This window comes from Monocercomonoides exilis (assembly GCF_001643675.1).
Source record: "Monocercomonoides exilis strain PA203 chromosome Unknown scaffold34-1095894, whole genome shotgun sequence".
Classification (NCBI taxonomy): Eukaryota; Preaxostyla; order Oxymonadida; family Polymastigidae; genus Monocercomonoides; species Monocercomonoides exilis.
The window spans coordinates 376,062-398,182 of NW_027150579.1; the positions used below are offsets into that span (position 1 = coordinate 376,062).

The following is a 22,121-nucleotide window of genomic DNA, read 5'->3' on the forward strand; positions in this document are numbered from 1 at the left end:
GATAAATATATTTTTTTTAAGTGCTTTGATTTCCTTTTTCGATAAAGAGTGGAAAATTATTAAAGTGAATTTAAAAAAAATATGTTCAAAAATAACAATTGTTTATTAATTAAAATGGCAAGAAAAACAAAAAGTGATTTTAAATATTAATCATGAAAAAAATTGAAAATAGTTAGAAATTTTTTAATCAGATTCTGAAGTTTTCAATAAAACATCATGCGATTTCATAATCAACAAACATTCACCAAATATCAACTAAATATCAACAATTTTGAACAATGAAAAATATAAGAAGAAATAGCACTATTTCAACAAATTCATGGTTTCAAAGACAATTCCTAACAAAAAAGAATACTTATACAAAAAGTTCAAAAACTAACTTGTCCATTTTCACACTATTTTCAATCCACTCTTCACTTTCTGATATTTCTCTAACTTTGACTCAAAAAGATCAAATCCAACAAAGAAAAAAGACAGACACAATGATAAAACATCACTTCACACTCTAAACAACTCTCCCTTCCAAAAACCTTTCCCAAAGATCAGTGATAAACCACAAGACTTTCATCATTAATGAATCTCGATTAATACAAATATAAGCGGGACAATAACCAATTTTATTACAGGGACATTATAGGGATAAAAAGCACAAGAAAGAAATTGGATTCAAACTGTTGTGCATCTGGGAGGCTGTTCGTCGTATCCAGGTCCGGATAAAGCAGCCCGAAGGCTGCAATATCTAATGCGAACAGTCATGTACAGCACCCTTCCGATAGAGTGCCAGCTGAGCATGCACAACAACTCGTTTCTTAAAAAGGAACACCATTAATACAATTTTGAGATTCATTTAAAGATGAAGAGTCAAGAAGAAGATCAAATCTTCTTGAAAGAAGATCTTGAGAAGATTGAGAAAGAAGAGAAGAGTTAGATGATGTGATATCAGAGTGAAATGACTTTCTTGAACGTTGAACTTTTTCTTTCATTGTTGAAGATTCGAGTTCAACCAGAGAGCGTTGAGGAAGATATCCAACAGCAGATGCGCAGACAAATGAGCCCTTGCGCTCAAAGAATAAGTAGTCCTTCATGTGAGGGACTGACAAAGATGTCCATGAAATTTGCTGAGATGGTACATACTCTTCAAAGTACCTCTCATGCTCAAAGTTATTGACAGATGTCGAAGATGGTGAAAAGTTTAATAATGATTTTGAGAAGTTGTTCGATTGTGAAGTTGAAGAAGCTGATGTCGAAGTGTTCATATTGTTTTCGAAGAAGTCGATTAAGTCATGAAGTGTGGTGATGTGTTTTGTTGAAAGATTGTTGTCGATTGCATTCACTAACGCACCAAATTCACTATCACAAATATTTTTTCCATGATGCTCAGCAAAGAAATGAGTTGTGTATTTTTCTTTTTGGAAAGCTTGGATTGTTTTGAGAGGATGAAGTGAAGAAGGAAGCGATTTCTGTTGTGTGGACCCGAATCGTAGAAGAACTTAAAAGTGTGAGTGTCTGAGAAGAAGTGTCTTTTGATCACAGATTCCAGTCACTCAATAACAAATCTGTTATCATATGAGAGGCAGTCAGAGAAGAAGTTGAATGTTCGTTTTATTTGTTGATAATTAATTTTTTGAAGAGAGATGATTGTGAATTTAGATACTTGTTGATAGTTGAAGAATTCCTGTTGAAGTTGGTTCTTTCTGATGGGGAGTTTCCATTTCTCGTTGAAGTCGAAGACGAAGACTGCTTCTCCCTCTTTCAGATTGTCGACAGAAGATTGATAATGTTTTCGTTGCATTTCTGCAACAAGTCGATGTTGACGAAGTAATTAAAGTGTATAAAACTCTGCTTCAGACAGTCCATTTTTGTTTTGAGAAGATTAAAGTTTGTTCTCGAGATAGTCCAACTTCTCACACATTCCACAAAGGTTTGTGCGCCTTTTTGCTTTGGAGAAGTTGGTTGTGAGTTTGTGGAAATGTGACAGAGAAACTTTGATGTTTGTTTCATCTGTAAACTCTTTCCATAATTTCGTCTTGGGCTTGAAGATTAATCTCTTTTCATTGGGAAAAAAGATGCCCGTTTTCTTTCTTCTTTCTTTAAGTACTTCCAATCCACAGTTTGATGATATTGATGAAGAGAGTGGTGGAATGGAAGTTGAATATTGAGGAGGTTTGATGAATAAAGATAACGTTGCTGTTGTTGTTGTTGTTGATGTGTTATTTAAACAATTGAAATTTGATGTTTCTGAAGAAAAAGAAGAAGAACCACCAAATTGAATAGTCGAAAATGTTGGCTTTTCTTTTTCTTTTGCATAGAAAGAAAGTGAAGGAATGCAACCCTGGGAGTAAAGATCTTTCCATGATGAATTCCAATTATCATTATCAAATTCGGTCATATCAGCATCATTGCAAACATTCCATTTGATATCATGTCCACTCTTCCTTTTCACAACTGCAATGAAATGCCCATTTTGTTGATCCATGCGCTGTAAAAGAATTTGTCCAACAAGATGATATATGATGATTTCCTTACTGTTCTTTTGGAGATGTTGAATACTTTCTGTTGAAAACCCTTTGCAGAACGAACGCTGGTTAGCACGATCAGTTTCAATCAGAAGCGTTCTCGAAGGTGCAGAATTAGCAGAATCAGTGCATTCCTGACAGAGGGCCAGCACCTCTGGAAATGCAGCCATTTCCTCCCATCTCGCAGCACAGCATTTCTCTTTGCAATCATTGCAATAGACAGCATTTTTTCCGTTCAATATCTCAGTTGAAAAAATAGAAGATAGACATTTATGAAGAGAGGATGAATTAATGATAACATAACTGCAGGCTTCATTGAAATGATAAGAAACTTTTTGACATTTTTGACATTTGAAAAGAGAAATGAACACAGGATTGAAGGTATCCTTTTCAAATATCTTATTAATTTGAAGAAGTTGATGAAGATTTTCAAATGCTTCTATCACATTCTGTTGCTGCCTGCTGCAATAGTTATAATATTCTTCCCATTTGTTGATTAGCGATGAGATCCACGAACGAACTTCAATTCCATCTTTGGATAGTTGATTGCATGCACTTAAAACACACGAAGATGTGTTCTTTAAAGATGTTTGTTTTTTGAGTAAAATGGCTTTTATGAAATGATTGAAGATAAGCATTGAAGAAGAGAGGTTAGATAGCAAGTATTTCCTAAATTTTGCAAGCCTTTCTGAGTATTTGATGAGGCGATTGCAGTGGTTTTGACACATGAAGAGGTTGATGGAGAAAATGAACAATTCAAAGGATGAAAATCCATTGTGTTATTATTTGAAATGATATTCGAAGTATTTTCATGATTTGAATTATAACAAACATCTGAATGTGTTTTGTGTGAAGATAGAGAAGTGTTGGTCTCATTTGAAAAAGATGAAAGAAGATTTTGAAATGCTTGTGGAGGAAAAAGAGTCGGTGAAGTGGCATATTCAATTAATTGATCACTCACAAACACATTATCAATTTAAAATGATGAAGAATTTATTTTTTCTTTCAATTATTTTGAAATTGAAATTTGCTGAAGATGATTTTTGTTTTGTTCTGAATAATTTGTGAATTGGAATTGGAGATGGAGAAGAATGATGTTTGTGATTTGAATTTTTATTTTGATTTTTTGTTGAGCCCCTTACTCTCCTTATTGGAGTGTTGATTGTTGCATCAATAGATTGAGAAGGTGAAGAATTTGAAGATGGAGAAAAATTTTCTGAAACGACATTTGATTTTTTGTTTTGTTGAGATGATGTTGAAGAAGAAGAAGATTGTTTTTTCTTTGAAGAAGAATTTTCTGAAATTATTTCTTCATCCCAAGCTGCTTCGTTTTTATATCTCGTATAGTCCTTCTCAGCTCGCTGCTTCTTCTTTGCAGATTGAAGCGAAGTTGAGGCTTCAGTCGAATGGGCTAACATCCAGTTGTTGCCCTTTTCCCAGTCCTGTTCATTTAATCCTTAGAAAACAATGAAAATAAATAAAAAAAAATATTTGATAAAAACAAACCACTTTTGCAAGAAGGAAGATGAGGTTTTTGAGGCTGGACAATGAAGCCTTGGTTTTTCTTCAGAGTTAGTTTCGCGTAACTGAATTTTCCTTCTGTGACATCATATCCATAGTCCTGCAAATCGGATAATGATGTGTTGCGGGACAGCGCTTGCAGCATTGTTGTCTTAGTGTCCAACGGAGTGTTGTTGTTCACCACAGACATGTCTTCCTGCTGCTTTTTGTGAAATTCTGCTTTTAAAAAAAAATTAATAATAAACAAATATAAATGAAAAAAACAACAAAGAGAAAAAATATTATTTATAACACAATACAAAAAAAAAAAAAGCCAAACTATTCAAAGACTTCAGTCAATCATTAATTACTGAAGATGATTGCCTGTAAGTGTAAAACAAATAGGCAAGCAACGAATCCACGTCATCTCCACCGATGCGCTTTGTTTCTTTCCACAGAATTTTCGATCTAGAATAAAGAGTTGATTGAAGTTAGGAAATATTCATTGTTTTTTCTTTTCTGAATTAAATATAGAACAAATGATCCTTTTTTTCCTATATAAACACAATTTTTCACAATAGAGAATTCATACTCATGCTGATTTATTTAATCAAAATAATGAATTGTTAAATGAATTTGATATCACAATTTTTTTTCTTCTAACAAAAATTAATGAATAAGAGTTTCTCACAAAAACTGATGCAAACAACAAAATAACAAAAATTCAGAAAAAACCTATTTTCATTGCATCACATACACCAAAAATTATTCAAAGTCGAAAAACTTTCAACCAAAGTCGAAAAACTTTCAAACGAAATCGAAAATTATTATTCAAAGTCAGAAAACTTTCAAACGAAATCGAAAGTTTTCATTCGAAGTCGAAAAAGTTTCATTCAAAGTTGAAAATTATTATACAAAGTCGAAATACTTTCAAACGAAATCGAAAAACTTTCAAGCAAAGTCGAAAGTTTGAAAAACTTCAAATTTTTAAAAAGTGACAAAAATCAATAATAGTCTAAAAAACATTGTCATTTTAGAAATACTAATGATATTTGTTATTTTAATGACTTTTTATCTTTTTTCCCGATATAATTCTTTGCTTTCTTTTGTTCAATTGCATAATAAAAATTAAGAAAGAAATTCTGACATATTTTTTTCTCATTTCAATTGAAAGCACTCTTCTTCACAGAAAATTTTTCATAGATATTTTTTATTTTTTTTCCAAATTTTGGAAAAATGAAGAATACAGTATTGGCTCTCTTATTTCGTGTTTTTTCATCACAAGCGACTCATTTCTTATTGAAGGAAACAAATGTTCTTAGTTATGTTAATATTTTATTTTTGAGTTTATTTTGATTCTTAATCCTCATATTTTGCAGAAATCAACAACACACACATTGCTGATAATATTCACAAAAACAAAAGAACAAAGATCCACTTCAATTGAATTTTCAATATTAATCGTTCATTTTTTTGTCTAGGTTTCGACTTTGTTTGAAAGTTTTTCGATTTCGTTTGCAACTTTTTCGACTTTGATTGAAACTTTTTCGACTTCGAATGAAAGTTTTCGACTTTGAATAATAATTTTCGATTTCGTTTGCAACTTTTTCGACTTTGATTGAAACTTTTTCGACTTCGAATGAAACTTTTTCGACTTCGAATGAAAGTTTTCTGACTTTGAATAATAATTTTCGATTTCGTTTGAAAGTTTTTCGACTTTGGTTGAAAGTTTTTCGACTTTGAATAATTTTTGGTGTATAATTGAAGAATCAAAAAATTTTATTGCATTTTTATCGTTATGGTCTCTATACATGGTTATTTGCAAAAACTATTTTTTTTTTCCATAAAAAATTTCAAAGACGCTTTTTGATGTGAGGTATTTCTTTATTTGAATAATTCAAACGTTTTATAACCACATAATACATCAAAAATAATTCAAAATAGAAAAATATCCAAAGTCAAAAGTTCGAGAAACTTCAAATCTTCTAAAAATCAACAATAATATATAAAAGTCAATAAACATTCTAATTGTTGAAATATCAAAGATATTTGCTATTTTATAGATTTTTCATCTCTTTTCAGATATTTTTATGTGCTCCCTCATAAAAAATGCAAAATTTTTTTAAGTGTGAGAGGAATTCCAAAACTATTTAATCTTATTTTAATTGAAAGCTTGCTTCTTCACAGAAAATATTCCAAAGAAAATTTGTGTTTTAACCTATTTTTTGAAGAATTATGTATTCAGAATTGGCTCTCTTTTTTCTTGTTGTTATTTTAAAAATACTCATTTATTTTGAATAAAACAAATGTTTCAAGTTTTGTTTCGAGTTTGTTTTAAAGTTTATTATGGTTCGAAATTTTCTCAACACAGAGAAAATAACAACACAAACATTACGATCAATATTTTTTTTAAAAATTTTTTTATTATATTTACTTGTATTTTTTTATCAACTGTTTTCTTTTGAACAAAAATTTTGATTCCGAATGAAAGTTTTTCAATTTCGTTTGACAGTTTGACGCTTTTGTCTCTAATTTTTTCGATCCTGTTTAATTTTTTGTGTGTCAATTGATATTCGTAACCCAAAAAGTTTTATAGAAAACAACATTTGCGAATTTTTGAACAAAACAATTTTTTTGTTCAATAATTGGATATCAAAAACAACTTGAGTTCAAACTCTTCACAATCAAGAGATTCCTTTTCCAAATATTTTAACATTGATTTTTCAACATATTCCTGATGTATTATAAAATTATGAAACGATTTTGTAACAAAGTTCAATATCCATTAAGCTGGAAATTTTTTTATCGAATGAGGACTTTTATCCATCCAGAGTTTTATGAGGGGATGATTATTTGGCTTTCATTACACTGGTGATGGAAAACGTTAACGTGCAAAATGTTTTGTGGAAAGATTTGAAGTTATTCACAATGGAAGATAAAAAAAAACACATTTATTTTATTCATTTTCTTTTATGACTTTTCAAATATCTTATGATATATGCATGTGTTTTTTTTCTTAGAAAAAATATGTTTTGCTTTTCAAAAATGAATTTTGGGTAAGTGGGCAGATAGCGACCGGTAAAAAGTGAGTGTTTTTCGTTTGTTTTTTCATGGATAAGAAACACAGACAAATGAAGAACATGATTAAACTTTGTTTTTTTGATAATAAAGTGCAAAAAAAATTGATTGAATTCAATGTTTCAAAAAAAAATTATTGCTAAGATCAGTTATTTTTCATGAAAATTCTGCATATTCCGATGCAGATTCACCATCGCCAGCTCCATATATGTCACTTTCAGTTGATGAAACAAGATCATCAACTAATGGAGTCAATGATTCGTCTTCACTTTCTGATTCATTTGAATCACTATCATCGCTATCTTCTTCTTTTGGTGCAGTAAATATAATTTTTTTGACAAAATCAATGAAGGAGTATTTTCGTGAGGAATGGAACATGTAACTTGCAATGTAGTCATCAATAAACTTATTGTTAACTCCTGTTTTTGGTAAATATTGGCGAAATCTGGACCATAATCCTTCTATTCCGTTCGTGCAGACCCCAGAAAGAGGATTCTTGAATTTATATTTATGGCAAACCGATAAATGTGAATAATTGTATTCTGATAAGCAATTATACGCACGTTATTCGTCACTGTAAATCATTGTCTTGGGTTTTATATTTGCTTGGATGATGGGAAGCAAGGTGTCTTTTTTTCTATTTTTGACCCTAACAATAAAGAATCTTCCTCCACATTTTTCGCTTTTTCTTTCAATACCTCCGAAAAGCCATATTTTTGATTTTTTTCGACCCTTGTGGAATTTTCTCCTTCTCAGGATAGCCTCGTCAATTTCTACAATTTCACCATCACCTCCAATTGGTTGAAAATTCTGAAATGTGATTGTCGAAGAAATTGAACGACATTGAGAATACCAGAAACTGACGGTTTTTCTGTTGATGTCAAGGAGAATACTTGTTTGAGTGATATTCAATTTCAAACAATAATACAAAATGATTCTGAGCAGCTTGTTCAATGGTATTTTCGTGTTAAAGAATGACGTATTTTCAAATAAACTGATCGATTTATCGCATTTTGCACATCTATATTGTTTTCTTGTTTCTGATCTTGAATAAATGTACATTTTATTAAAACATCTCGGGCATTTTTTTTTGCCGACGTTCAGCACATTCTTGATGAGCCAATCAAATGAACATGAAACACAAGAAAATTTATCATTCAAATCTGCAATATCCTTTCTCGAATCGTTGATACTTGTTGAAATTGTACAGAAATCAATCAATTAATCATTTATTTAATTTTGTTATATATTATATTCAAATTTAATTGTTAACAATTTGTGCACAAATTTATTATTTTATTAATGGGAAAATTGAGTTTTTATTGATTTTTGTCATTTATTTTCAACAATTAAATATCAAAAAAACTCATTGAACGAAATCATTATATCATATTGTGTTCAAATAAATTATTTAATTTGGCAAAATAACAAAAAAATACCGGTCGCTATGTACCCTCTTACCGAATTTTGTCAAATTTTGATTGAATTCAATTTGAAAATATTATTGCGATGGAGAATTAACTGAATCCTAATTACAGTGCAACTTGTTCAACAATAATTCAACAACGAAAAATTCTGTACGACCCAAATTATTAGTCTTTTTTTTGGAAAAGAAACTTTTGTTCAATTTTCAACAAATAAAAATTTTTTTCATGACAATCAAAAATTTTTACCAACTCTTGAAATTTTAATTCTCAATTTATTATTATGTTAACTTATTTGGACTTCCTATTTTGTGAAGTTAAGTTAGCGGGAACAAAAATTTGATGAAAAAATGTGATTTTTTATTTTTTTGGAAAATAAACAATAGGCACTTTTTAAATATATTTTGACATTTGTGTTTTTAATTTTGTGCTATCAATTATTTATTTTTGAATTATTTCGTTCTATTTTAATAGAATATCGATAATTAACTAACAATAAATTTCTCAATTTCAGAAAAAAAATACAATCAATGAATTCACCAGTCGAGAAGAAGTTTGTGTCAGAATGTTAAACATGATGAACGAACTTTTTTCTCCAATCCGTTCTGTACCTATTCGCAAACTTCAATAATTATCTTCCACTTCCATTTATTCTTCTTCAACGAATTCAAGTGCACTCCATCATCCTCCTTTTCCAGATCCAACAAAAACTCCAACTCATCACAGAGTGCTGCCTCTTCAGAAAGAAAAAAAAGATGAATTTTTTAATGAGAAAAAAAGATTCTCTGAAGATAGTGATACTGAGACCAGCTAGGAGGTTTCAGATTATTCTGAAGAGTTGGATGTCTCTGATTATTCTGAAGATAACATTCCAGTTGAAGAAGATTCTGGAGAGTCGGATGGGAGTGAAGAAGAAATAAAAGAAATGGAAAAAGATGAAATAAAAGAGACATTGAATGATTTAAAAGAAGTCAAACAATATTTAAAAAATGATAAACAAATTTATATTGAAAAAGCAAATGCGTTATCCGTGATATCTTCTCAGAAATTATCTTCAAATGAAAACTTAACCTTTTCTCTTTCTTCTCAATCCTTTTCATCCTCTTCCTCTTCCTCTGCCTCAGCCTCAGCCTCAGCTTCAGCCTCAGCTTCTGCTTCTTCCTCTTCCTCTTGCTCGTCATGCCCTTCGGACTTGTATTTTCACCCAACCAAAATGGATTGTGCCCTCGCTCGTGTTGGAGTTGAGGGATCAAAGAAATATCTTCATATTGAAAGAATGTGGTCAGAAGCCACAAGACGCAAACATTCTTTGGTCGAGCGGCTTCTGACCACCTGGGCTCACAAGATTGGGCTAGAACCTTGGCCATTGCATCATCGAATGGACAGAGGGTTCGTTCTATTCTGTGGCAAAGAATGCCACTACCCACTTTCATCAATTTGCTATATCATCATCCCATCTATAAAAAGATTAAACATTATTGAAAGAGGAAGAAGATTAAACAAAAGAACAGTTGACACAATGAAACATGCTGTTCGTTGTTTAAAATATTCAAGTGAAGTGCCAAAAAGAGTCTTAAAAAAGGAACCAGCACTTCTTATGGATGTCAAGAGAATTGTTCATTGTATTCCAACAAGGCATCTTTACAAGGCTCTTGAAAGCTCTCTTTATCAAGTTGCTGTTCATACAGGTGCGCGCGCAGTGACATTAGCAAACGTTAAGTTGTCACACATTACAAAAGTGGTGATGTCCAAAGAAACAAATAAACTTCTTTGAACATTGATATTCTTCAGAGCGAAGTGTCAATTCGACTGGTGAAGAGATGTTACTTTAAAGGAATATGAGGAAGAGGAGAAAGATGATGATCCTGTATTTTGGCTCTCTCTGTGTAAATATCAGAAAACAGGAATAAGGCTTTCAAATTGGTATGAAGATAAAGAAAAGACAAACCTTTACAAGCTCATGTGACCATTGAGTGTTGTTAGCATGAGAGAACGGTTCAAAAGAAGGGCCGAGACAGCAGGATATCCGCGCCATTTGTTCTGCTTCCACTCACTGCGCAGTGGGTTTATCTGCACAGCACTGATAATGTCCAATCAAGATGCTGAAACACAACGAGCCATCATGGAAAAGACCGCTTTCATTGCAGGATGGAACCCAATTCGACTTTCTCAATGTAGCTACATTAAAGATGCTGTAAAAAGAGCAATGGTTGCATCGCGGCTAATAGCTCCTCCCATCGCAGGTCAAAAGCAGACAGTGTTCGACGAAACTCTCCTTGAACTTGAAGTATTTCATGGAATTTCATTCAAGGAAGAGGTACCAAAGAAAAAGAGCCAGATGGAGAAGTATATGGGCATTTTTTTTTGAAAAGTCACAAAATATTAATTGATCTGAAAATCAGATCACAAATGATCAGAAAATGATGATCATTCCGTTACCATTATGTATTGCTGAATGTTATTCTTTTCAGTTTTGTCACGTCTATCACAAAATATTACGTTTCAATAAAACAGATTTCATATGTTATTTTCACTGTTTAGTCATATTTATGTTATTAAGTATTCTTTTTCTTGTTTTTTGAAGTAACTGAACAATTTGTTCATATTTCGTTGTTTTCATTTCAATTGTTCAAATCAACGTTTTAATTTTTTGAATGGAGTCTTCTTTTTGAATATTTTCTTATGTTGAAAAACAAATAGATTATAACTTGCCTTTATTAGAATATTTTGAAACGAAATTATTTAACTTGAAAATTTCATCGTAACTGTTTTCATTGTTTTATAAGAAATTCAAAAAGCTGTGAATATTGAGCTGTAATTAATTTTTTAATAAAATAATAAATTACAACATATAATTTCTTTTGTTAAATGTCTTTTTATAAAAAATGGAAAAGAAATGGCATCTCAAGTTTTGAATCAAGCCACGAATCATATCTTAAATAGCATTCAACTGCTCATTTGATTTTTACTCATCTTTATCTTCTCATTTCAACAGCCTTCCAAGAAAACATGTTGAAACTTTTCCATTTGATCAAAAAAGATGAGATTTCTGTGATGATTGATGTTTATAAATTGAACATAGATAAAGTGTTTGTGACACGGAAGGCGCTGCAATTGTGTGCGATGTGTTATCTCAAAATGATTCTTGAAGCTGACGCAGTGAAGCGTTCGTCTCTTCTTTCAGCGCAATTAAAATTCAACATCTCTTTTAACTTCAGCAGAACAACAGTCTAATTCACTCTTCCAATGTGGAAGAAGCAAATAGATAAAGTCGGCAGCGTATGAGCAACCGTCATTATCGGAGCTTGTGATTGGCCCTTCAGATGTGTCGGCTGTGGCTGCGTCATACACATCGGCAGGAGCGATGGATGACAACGAGAGGCGGCTGGGGTGTATGAAAATCAAAAGAAGTCGTAACTGAGGGAGCAACAGACGCTTCGAATGATTTGTTGTGACGCGGAGGGCGGTGCTGTATGGGGGTGTTGTGTGTGCATACGATGTTGCGCTTTCGGCTATGCTTTCGGTTCTGCTGGTGGCGCAGCTTCCGTCGCTTGTAGCGTCGGTGGGAAAGAAATTTGACACTAAGTATCTTTCCTGCAGTGAATGTGAATGCGTTCTCGGAAGTAATAATCTGTTTATCACTTCGCTGCTTCTGTCTGCGATAGTGTTGACGGTGTTTTAATCACCACAGCCGATGCGTTTTATAACAAAAATAGACGACGAGGCGATTGGGCAAGGGATTGCAGAATCTTGTGTGAAAAAGAAGCTGATGAGAAAACGATGGAGAAGGTGGGATTGAAAATTTAAGACGTAGTTCTATCACCAGCAGCGATTGCACTGGCAGCGCTGGAGAAGCTGGATGAGGCAGAGGAAGGCGATGGAGAAGGCTGTGTTGAGATAAGCAGAAGGAAGAAGAAGAAAAAGAAAGCGGAGGGAGAGAGGGAGGTGATGTGAATGAGGAGAAAGGCGGGTATCCAACAGTGCATTGAGAGTTTGTGGAAAGTTCAAAAGAAATTCAGGGGAAGCTTGAAGAACCAATGGCGAAGCCAGAGGTTAAGATACTCTGAAGTGCTCCAGTCACAGAAGTTGCATTCTTCATTTTCTTCACATTCACGATGTATCATACTGGTCTTCACAGTGGAAGTGAGAATGTGGGAACAGAAGCCCTATATGTTCTTGAGGACAATTTCAATGAAAATTGAGATTGGTGCGAAGAACGATGCACAGCTGTTAAAAAGCTTGATTATAAGCTTTGTAATGAACGAGGAGTGAGGCAAAGACATGTGCGAATAACATAGAAAAAATGATTTGTTCGATTTTGAATAAGAGGAAGAGAAAATAGACGATTACGCTGATGATGAAGGAGATGAAAACAATGAAGACGATAAGGAAAGCGGTTTTTGGGATGAATACAAAAATTTTCGAGGAGAAAAGGTTCAGCCAGCACTTCGTTGACACATCAAAAGAATTGCAGATAACAGTGAGAAAGTGATGAAGAAGAGAGAAAAGGATGATAATGAAAAAAGAGAAGCCTCAAACGAAGAAAAGGAAATGAAAAGAAGCCCAATCTGAAAAAGAATGATTGCGATGAATCAGATGATGATGATGATAGACGCATCAGTAACAGCAAAAACAACAAAGAAGAAGATGATGATTATAAAGATGATTATGATAATGAAAACAACATAAGAAACTGTTGACGAATTATAAAAAAGGAGGAAAGCCCAATCCAATGAACGATCATCCTGCTAACCCACATTTGTTCTGATAAGGCTTCAAGATTGCCTTCTGTTGGGGCATTCACAACCGCCTGGCTTGTCTCAGTCATTTTCTGACAAGTGACGTCTTTTTATCAGCTGCTCTTTGGTGGGTTGTTCCTGTGCATTCGATCGTTCAACATATCGCCTTCATCTTTGTCCAAAGGCAAAAGAAAAGCAGCTGCCATGTTGCATCCTTTACTCTACGCCAGTTAGCTCTTTTTCCAATCCAATCTAGTCATTAATACACTCCACCACAACGTCAGAAGCGCCTCGGTGTTTAACAATCGGCTCGAACAATGTTCTGGCGTTTGTTTTCCAAAGCCATCTTTTTAATCTTCCACTCTTCCGCTCTTAGCCACTACTGCTGAGCCAAAATCCTTCGCTGAAGGAGACCAGAGAAATTAGACTAATCTGCTGGACTCACAGTTTTCCTGATGAAAAGCTGAAGTTCGTATTCAAAGCAGGGCATAAATTTATCTGTATGAAGATCCTAATCTCAAGAACTTGTTTCCCTTCAATTTGATCCATTCTTTAATATTTCCTTTTTTCACAGAAGGCCTTTCGATTCTCCGATTGAAATGAACAGTTCAACGACTGATACGCTTGCCTGAGTGCCACAATGCTTGGAGATTCCGCAAGATGACATTCTCTATCTGTCTGTGCACGGTGTGATGCCTGACAAGAAGAAAAGTTATGTGATGATGCTGAAAAAGGAAATCAAGAACAGAAAGAAAGAAGAGAAAAAAGGAAGATGAAGAAGAACAGGCAAAGAAGTTGAGCAAAAATGGCTGTACTACATGTAAGCAAAAGGTCCGAACCAACAGAAGAAGAAGAAGATGAAGAAGTCCTCCCTCTTCCTAAGCCACTTGTTGCGCGCAGAAAATACTGAAAAAGCAACCAATGGTGATGATGAACAAAATTTACGTTCAAATAACCACAATCGCTTTAGTCATTCAGATAAACATGCGGATTCTGTGTTGTGATATGCTGAATGAGACGTTTTCGCAGACAGTGAGCGAGTTCTCGTTCATGTTGAAGGCATACGCACTTCTGAGCGGAACGAAGATAGAAATGAATGAATGGAAATACGATGAATAGTGTTGAACAGTGAGAAGAAAGAGAAGATCAAGGAGGTGGAGGAAAAATCACAAGTGGATGAGGAGAAATATCACATGGAGAAACTAATAACAGCAGCTCAAGTCGCGCGGAGGAGAAGACTTTCATGTTAAATCCAACAGGCCCAGAACTTTCCATGTGCAGAAGTCGAATGCTCTGCTCCCTTGTTCCATTACGATCCAGATGAAGTTCTTCACATTCCCCATTTTTATTATCAGACTTGTTGAAGTGAAAATGAAAACTTGGACGAGTGGACCAGACGAACAAGGAGGTTGTAGCAGAAGAAGGCAGCACAGAGGATGCGATAAAGCTGATGGGGATAACACGAGGGAAGCCAAAACTGATTTGATGTGTGGAGCCGCTGTTTGAATTGGAGAACTTTGGACAGAGCATAGAAGATAAAGAGGATGAAGAGGAAGAAGAGGAAGAAGAGGAGGAAGAAGAAGAATTTGAAAAGGAAGGAGAAGCAGGAGAAGAAGAAGAAGAAGGAGAGGGAGAAGAAGAAGGAAGAGAAGAAGATGATGCATGACAATATATTGACTCCTTTTCTTTCCCTCTGCCGTATCATAATTTTGTGACACAGCTCCACATGCTTCCGATCACACAGCTGCAGCCAAAAGTTGATCGCATTTTCCATCTCGTTCTTCGCAGCTGCAGCCCCACTAGTTACACAACAAACCCAATCATCCACAACAGTGCTCGTTGCCCTTCTTTCTTCTTATCAGCCTGCTGCATAGACTCCATCTGCCGTTTCTGAACCACATCCACACCTGCTCCGAACCTTGCCCCTGTTAATATCACCGAAATCACCAGCCTCTGGCCATTTAGAGCCATCTTCAGCAGCTTAAAATACAGGCTAACTGCCTTCTTAACCGTTCTTTTCATAAATGGATAAAGATGTGCTCAAATTTCGGTGGAATAAAATATATCCTGATGCTTCGCGAACAGTGTGAAGAAATCGTTGCAATATCACGCCTCCAGCACCGACACAAATTATTGCAAACAGCACCCAGACAGCATGCGCACATCCCGAAAGATCCGTAGTAACAGCATGTGCTGTATCTGCGGAATGATCTCTCACAAAAGAGACAATTGCTGCGAATAAGTAATCCATCAACAAGATTCGTGAAATGATAATGATGAAAAAGTCAATGAATCGCATCAACGAATTTCATCATTCAGCGCTAAAATCGCCTCCTTCCGCTTCGTTGCCTCTCTTCAGGTGTTATTCAACAGAAACCCTGGAAACACATTCACGAAGACCTCTCCCTTCTCCGAATGATATCCCTCAGATGCCCCAAAAAAATTTTTGATTTTCTTCTCCGAAGCCTCTTTAACCACTGAATTGATTCACTTCAGAAACATCCTACACAAAATCATCAGGAAGATCTTGCTCTCTTCTGCAAGTGGCTTCAACTGAAAACCTTCAAATGACACTATGCAGTTGTCATGAAAACCACAACTTGTATTTTTTGCACTACTCCCGCGCAAACTTCCCTTGCAACAACACATCCGCAAAGTCCTTTTGTAACAGCTCCACGACTTTGATCATCTTTAATATTTCTGTCTCTCTCTTCTTCTGCGCAGCGTGCTTCTACCCCAGCCACATGTTCACAAAGTCTCCAAGCCACAGCCTTGTAACAGCATCTCCCACCAACACAGCGCTGCCCTCACACAAGCCTGTTGCGATCTTGTCTCCGAATATCCACAGAATCCACATCAGTTTCCACACTTGCGACGACTGCAGCCTTGTCTTCTGCGGCTTCCCCAAACGCTTCATCTGCACGGACGACTGCAACGTGATCAGTATCAAAAGCACATGCGCTGTTTTGAGCTCCACATGTTCCGTCGATTCAAACGCTGTGCTAATCATCCGCTCCATCAAGGAAGACTCCAGCAAAGGCACTGAACCGGCAACATTTTCCTCATCCTAACCTTCCTTCTCCCACAAAAGTTCCCTCATTTCATCTTCTCTTTCAGCTCTTTCACCTTTACAGTCAGCTGCACTTCTGTCTCTTCATGTGTCATTTTCATTTTCTTCTTCTTCTGCTTCTTTTTCGCAAGCTCCGTCTGCTGCTTCTCAGTCACCTCCTTGAACAGCGCCTTCTGCTCGCTTATCGTCTGCTCCTGCACTTTCGACAGCACCATTTTTTCGTATCTTTCGCTGATCCCAGATCTCGTTCACTAACTTTCACCTCAGTACAAACTCTTTCCACCCACAGTTGTATTCTTCCCACAACACTCATCCCACTCCCGACTTTCACTGCAACCACCTTCCTGTCCAAGTTTGGTAATGGCTTAGCAACGCAGCGTTTTTTGACGATTGTTTCAAGCTTCACATGGTACTTTTCACAAAATCCAGAAGGCAGAATCAACAAAGAAGAAAACGAAATCATCCCTCTTTCAGCTGAGGCCAATGATGAAGGCGTAGCAAGCGTTACCACCAATACATCATTTTCCGCTTGCCATCCACACTCACCACGCCACTCTGCTGCTTCTGTTGCCTCTTAACGTTCTCAATCCCCACATCAATTAACTCCACCTTCTCCTTCATGGCAACCAGCTGCTCATGCAGCTCCAGAATCTTCATCTGCTGCATCCGGATGATCTTATCTTTCCCGTCCAACAGCTCCACCAGAACGCTCGTCCGCTTCGATGTTATCTCTTCATCCCTTATGCCTCCAGTGCCTTCTCCAATTTCTTATCGATAGTTTCATCCTCTTCGTGCACTTCAACCTCTTGCCTCACTTCGTAGTCCAGCTTCACTTCCACACGCCTCGACTGTTGCGATCACCAAATCTGCAACGACATGTCAAACAGATCGTAGATCGACGTGAACGCATTCACTTCCTCCACAACAAAGATCTGCTTGCTCCCCGACATCGTGTCCATCGACGCTGCAAGCGAAGGAAGCAGAGCCATCAGCGGAAACGAAAACATCACCGATATCGCAGCATCGGAGGAATGAACAACACCCGAAGCAGCACAGCCCGTCACGTCAAAACGTTCCTCGGCTGCAACAATGGAATTTCCCACATGAACACACTAACTGCCTCTTCCACAATAATTTTAAATTTCCTTTTTATGTTGTACGCTTTTGATGCAGATACTTTTGACGCTGTTAATGCCAAAGTGCCTGAAATATCATTTTAACTCAAAGATGAGAAAAAAATAGCAATTTTTATTTATAAATTATTCAAAAATCTTTTTATGGAAAGATTATTTGAAGCATTTTTTAAGTATATGCGTTCTATTCGCACAACTTTGAATGAATTCGTGTATTTTAAGCTTATTAATGTTGAATTCTTCAAAATCATAAATATGAAAAAGAATTGCAAGAAAAGATATGTTTCATCATTCATTTATTGGAAATTGAATAATGCAAAAGAGAGTTAGTTAATAAACAATAAAATAAGACGTATTTAAAAACGTATGAATTGAAATAGTTAAAAATTATTTCATTTTTTTGTTCATCATGACCTACAACTAAAAGGATACACACTAATACATATTCAACAATTAAACTAAATGTTTATATGAAATGAATCAAATTGAAACTTAATACTTTATAATTAGTCAAATAAGCGAAAAATTGGAATAAATGACAATATAAGATGGGAACGGAATGATCATCATTTTCTGATCATTTGTGATCTGATTTTCAGATCAATTAATATTTTGTGACTTTTCAAAAAAAAATACCCATATGAAGTTGGTTAATGAAAGAATAAGAAAGAATTTCGGAGAGTTGATTGTAGAGGAATCGAAAAGAGAGAGGAACATTAAGAATGGAGCGAAGAAATTGATTGAAGAAAATGAAGAGTTGATGATGGTTGCAGAATATAGAATGAAAGAAATAAATGATAAGAAGGAAGAAGAACAAAGAAAGACTGACCTTTACTCAATTGCAACATCAGTTGCAAATATATTCATCAAAGATCAACTCTTTCAACAAGGAAAGACCCCAGAAGAAATGGCAGAGCTGTTCTGCGGAATGGCTGAGAGCTGCACATCAAAGGCGCCGGTTAGAAAGTACAAACATAAGGTTGAACATATGTCACATTTAACAGTGAAAGAGAGAAGAAAGAAAGAGTGAAAAGAAGTGTTGAAAGACAGAAAAAGAAACGAAAAAAATAATAACTAAAGAATTAGATGGATGAAAGAAGATGATGACAAACTGATTCAGCTGTACAACGAAGGCAAAAGAGCTACTGAGATGATGAAGGCTTTTACCTACAGGGATCGTCAACACATTGACTATCACCTTCAGGTTCTTCTGAAGAAGGGGAAGATAAAAAAACCTGAACCACTTCCACTTGAGGATATAATAGAAAAAGTCAAACAAACTCAAAAGACAGAAGAAAAGAAAAAGACATACAAGAAAAGAAAACCAGTTGACATGGATGATGAGTGGGAAAACAGAGAGACACCAACGAAGAGGAAAAGGAATGATGATGAAGAGGAAGAAGAGAACGCTGCTGAACTTGAAATGTTGATGAAGAAGATTCTGAACAAAAAGAAGAGCAAGAGGTTGAAGAGGAGCGAGGATGGAAGTGAATGGGTTAGGGTGGACGATGATTCCGAAGAAGATGTTCCATGCTTGTATGTATGGAGGTAAGTTATATATAAAATGTTTTTTAACATCATCATACACCAATATAACAAGATATTATTATAAGATACAATTAACTTTCTTTAAAAGAAAAACAAAAACAAACCTGAATAACTTTGCATCACATTCAATGAATGTTCATACTTCATAATGCTTCGTCATTGTGAAATCAATGCTTTCTATTATGTGAAGGCAATTACAACATGATAATAAAGTTTAAAAGCAAAAAAAGTCATAATTAGGATTTATAAAAGTTAGTTGTTGTCATAAAAAATCACAATAAAAACATCAAATATGAAGTTATATAAACATGTAATATAATATGCAACAACATAGTAAGTCAAAAACGTAAATAAAAATGAAAAATTAAAAAACAAACCAAAAACCAAAAATTGAGTAAAAATAACACATTGTGGGTCAAGAGTTATTCAAAGAAAACAAAAAGATCAAAGTTTATTCAGTCAAAAAAAAAAATTCCAAGAAAAAATTATAAAAATTTCAACAAATAATTTATGAAGCAAAATAAATAACTCCTAAATAATTTTAATTATTTCCTGAACAAACATACATTATATTTCCAGCTCTATGATATGAATGTTAACAGAAAACAATAAAAGTTGATTTATGATCAAATAATTATCACTGTTTCGTTCAAAAGCAAAGTTTTTATTATTTGTTTGTAGAAAGTTTAGTTTCTATTTAGTTAGAAAACTTTCTATTCAAGGTTTGGATCAAAATATGTGTTCATATTATTATTTCTCTTTAATAAGAAATACATCAAAGAATTACTCATTCCTGAATAAAATGAATGTGTGAAAAATTTCATTCAATCTAAAATTCTCAATTATTCAATCGTCATCTTTAAAATTATAATATAAATAACTATCATATTTTTGTTCGATTAAATGAAATTCAAATAAATAAAATGTGCAAATTTAATAACAAACAACTTTTAACATAATTTTAACAAGATTTTGTATTTCAAAGTTAAAACATTTTTCATTACAGTTTTTTTCTTTTCTAACTGTATTTTATTAAACTTCAAACTTTTTCAATACTAATTTAAAAAATCTCTCATAAATCTAACTAATCAGATGAAAATAATTATTAACAAAAAATTTATTTATTTAACAAAAAATTATTTTTCTTACATTCAATTATAAACGAACATTATGAATTATAAAAATAATCCATAATATTAAATTAATAATATAGCAATAACAAAGAATCATAAATTAAATAATGAAAATTTATATCTAGAATTTGTTAATTCAATTTGAACATTTTTGGTAGTGTTTATAGGAAAACATTATGTTAATAAAAGATTACATGTATATTTTAAAAAATTCTTTCTTATTCTTAAGTATTTTAACTTTTTCATATAAAATTATTTTTTAATATTATAAAAAAAGAATATTTGATGGATGGGTTTATTTTATATTTTTAAGTCATTTATTATTTTAATAAAATATTTTGTTTTTAATATTGATAATTTTGAAAGTTAATTTGTTAAAACTTTAAATTTTTATTTTTATTAATGAAATGATATCTTAAAGAATTAATATTTTAAATTTCTTTTGAAGAATGAATGATCAAGAAATAGTTGAGATTGTCTTTTAATTACGTTATTTACAGATCGTTGTAGTTGTTGAAATAGTGAATGTTTGTCATTTTTTCATCTCATGTTCTTTTGAAATATTCCTCATACCTCTTCATTCCTTTTTGAAACAGGTTAACATCAAGCTTTCCTCCTTCTATCGTATCAGAAACAAACAAACCCTTGTAAGGTTTCCAAGATGATACAGCAACTTCAATTTTGATGAAGTGAACTAAAAGATGAGCATCAAACAGCCTTTAACCTTTGGTAAATATCGAAGAAATGGGATGCAGCACTTTTATTGTTGTGGAATCGAACAACAAAGCCACATAAGGAAACTCCTCATTGTGATATATTGGAGGCATTTGTGAAGTTGATAAAATCTAGTTCCACACAGAGTGCAAAGCCGGATAAACTTCTTTCAAACAATAGCTTATATTCGTTTGAGTAATTTTCATCAAATAAACAATTCGTTTCAATGTCAAACAGATCAAAGGTCTTTTGATAAAAAATTTGCATTGTTAAAAAACAAATGTATTTTCTTTTTGAATAAAGGAAAATGATATTTTTTAATTTCATTAATCAAAAATATTTCTGTTTGTTTTCACAGTCAACGCTTCAAATCTCCATATGATGAAAGCAATTTCATATCAATAACATTTTAATTTGGTGCATTCAATGAAAAAGTTTGAAATGAATATTGATATATTTTCTTGTAAAATGTGGTGTCCAGTTGAAGCTGAAAAAATGACATGTGAATCTTTTTTGTGAAAAGAAAAAAAAAACTGGAAAAGACGAAGAATTTCACATCCCTCATTGATCAATTCAATGATCAATCATATAGTTTTTTCAAGAAATTGGCTGATGTCAATTAAAAAAATCAACAATACTCAATAAAAAAGTTTTATTTGGGTAATTCTTTTTGAAAAGTCGCAAACGTTTAATTTTCAAATAAAAATTTTTTTTCATATTTTACTCAAATTTCTGTTAACATCAACCATACTTCTCTAATATGGAATTTATTTCTGGATAATGTTATTTCACACATTCTTTAGAAGATTCGTAAGTGGAAACAAAAATTTGAGCAAAATATGAAAAAAAATTTTTATTTGAAAATTAAACGTTTGCGACTTTTCAAAAAGAATTACCCATTTATTATGTTTTGTGAAATTCAATCTCTTGAAAAAAAGATCACAATTCAAAAATAAACAATGAAAACGTTTGTTGAACAAAAAAGAATAGAAGGGCAACAAAAATTAAAACATGCCTTGCTAAGTTTTCATTATTGAAAGAATCAAAATTCATTAGAACGAATGACACATATCATGTATGATGGCGTCGTCAGGATCACAGACGCAATCAATTCTAAGCAATTCAGCCACAACAGCATAAAAAACGCAGTTCGGGTTTTGCGAAAAAAAAGTTCAATAGGAAAACAGGGGAGACGGCAGGTTATTAACAGAGAGAAGGAAGAAACAGTAATGGACGTTATTAAAATAGACTCCGTTTGCAGAAGCA

General features: G+C 33.5%; 4 protein-coding genes across 4 annotated transcripts; 2 read left to right on the top strand and 2 right to left on the bottom strand.

Moving 5' to 3' along the window:
* Nucleotides 1–10,502: 10,502 nt before the first annotated feature.
* On the top strand, nucleotides 10,503–10,886 carry MONOS_17854 (uncharacterized protein; the record flags this gene model as incomplete). Its single annotated transcript, XM_067870815.1, has 1 exon — nucleotides 10,503–10,886. The coding sequence occupies one exon, from the start codon at nucleotides 10,503–10,505 to the stop codon at nucleotides 10,884–10,886; it is 384 nt and encodes a 127-aa protein (XP_067724120.1).
* Nucleotides 10,887–15,060: 4,174 nt separating this feature from the next.
* MONOS_17855 (uncharacterized protein) lies at nucleotides 15,061–15,279 on the bottom strand (the record flags this gene model as incomplete). Its single annotated transcript, XM_067870816.1, has 1 exon — nucleotides 15,061–15,279. The coding sequence occupies one exon, from the start codon at nucleotides 15,277–15,279 to the stop codon at nucleotides 15,061–15,063; it is 219 nt and encodes a 72-aa protein (XP_067724121.1).
* Nucleotides 15,280–15,988: 709 nt separating this feature from the next.
* MONOS_17856 (uncharacterized protein) lies at nucleotides 15,989–16,542 on the bottom strand (the record flags this gene model as incomplete). The annotated part of the gene is made up of 2 exons (XM_067870817.1): nucleotides 15,989–16,324; nucleotides 16,384–16,542. 2 exons carry the CDS (start codon nucleotides 16,540–16,542, stop codon nucleotides 15,989–15,991), a joined length of 495 nt encoding a protein of 164 aa, XP_067724122.1.
* A 1,699-nt stretch (nucleotides 16,543–18,241) lies between these two features.
* On the top strand, nucleotides 18,242–19,012 carry MONOS_17857 (uncharacterized protein; the record flags this gene model as incomplete). Its single annotated transcript, XM_067870818.1, has 2 exons — nucleotides 18,242–18,426; nucleotides 18,541–19,012. 2 exons carry the CDS (start codon nucleotides 18,242–18,244, stop codon nucleotides 19,010–19,012), a joined length of 657 nt encoding a protein of 218 aa, XP_067724123.1.
* Nucleotides 19,013–22,121: the final 3,109 nt, after the last annotated feature.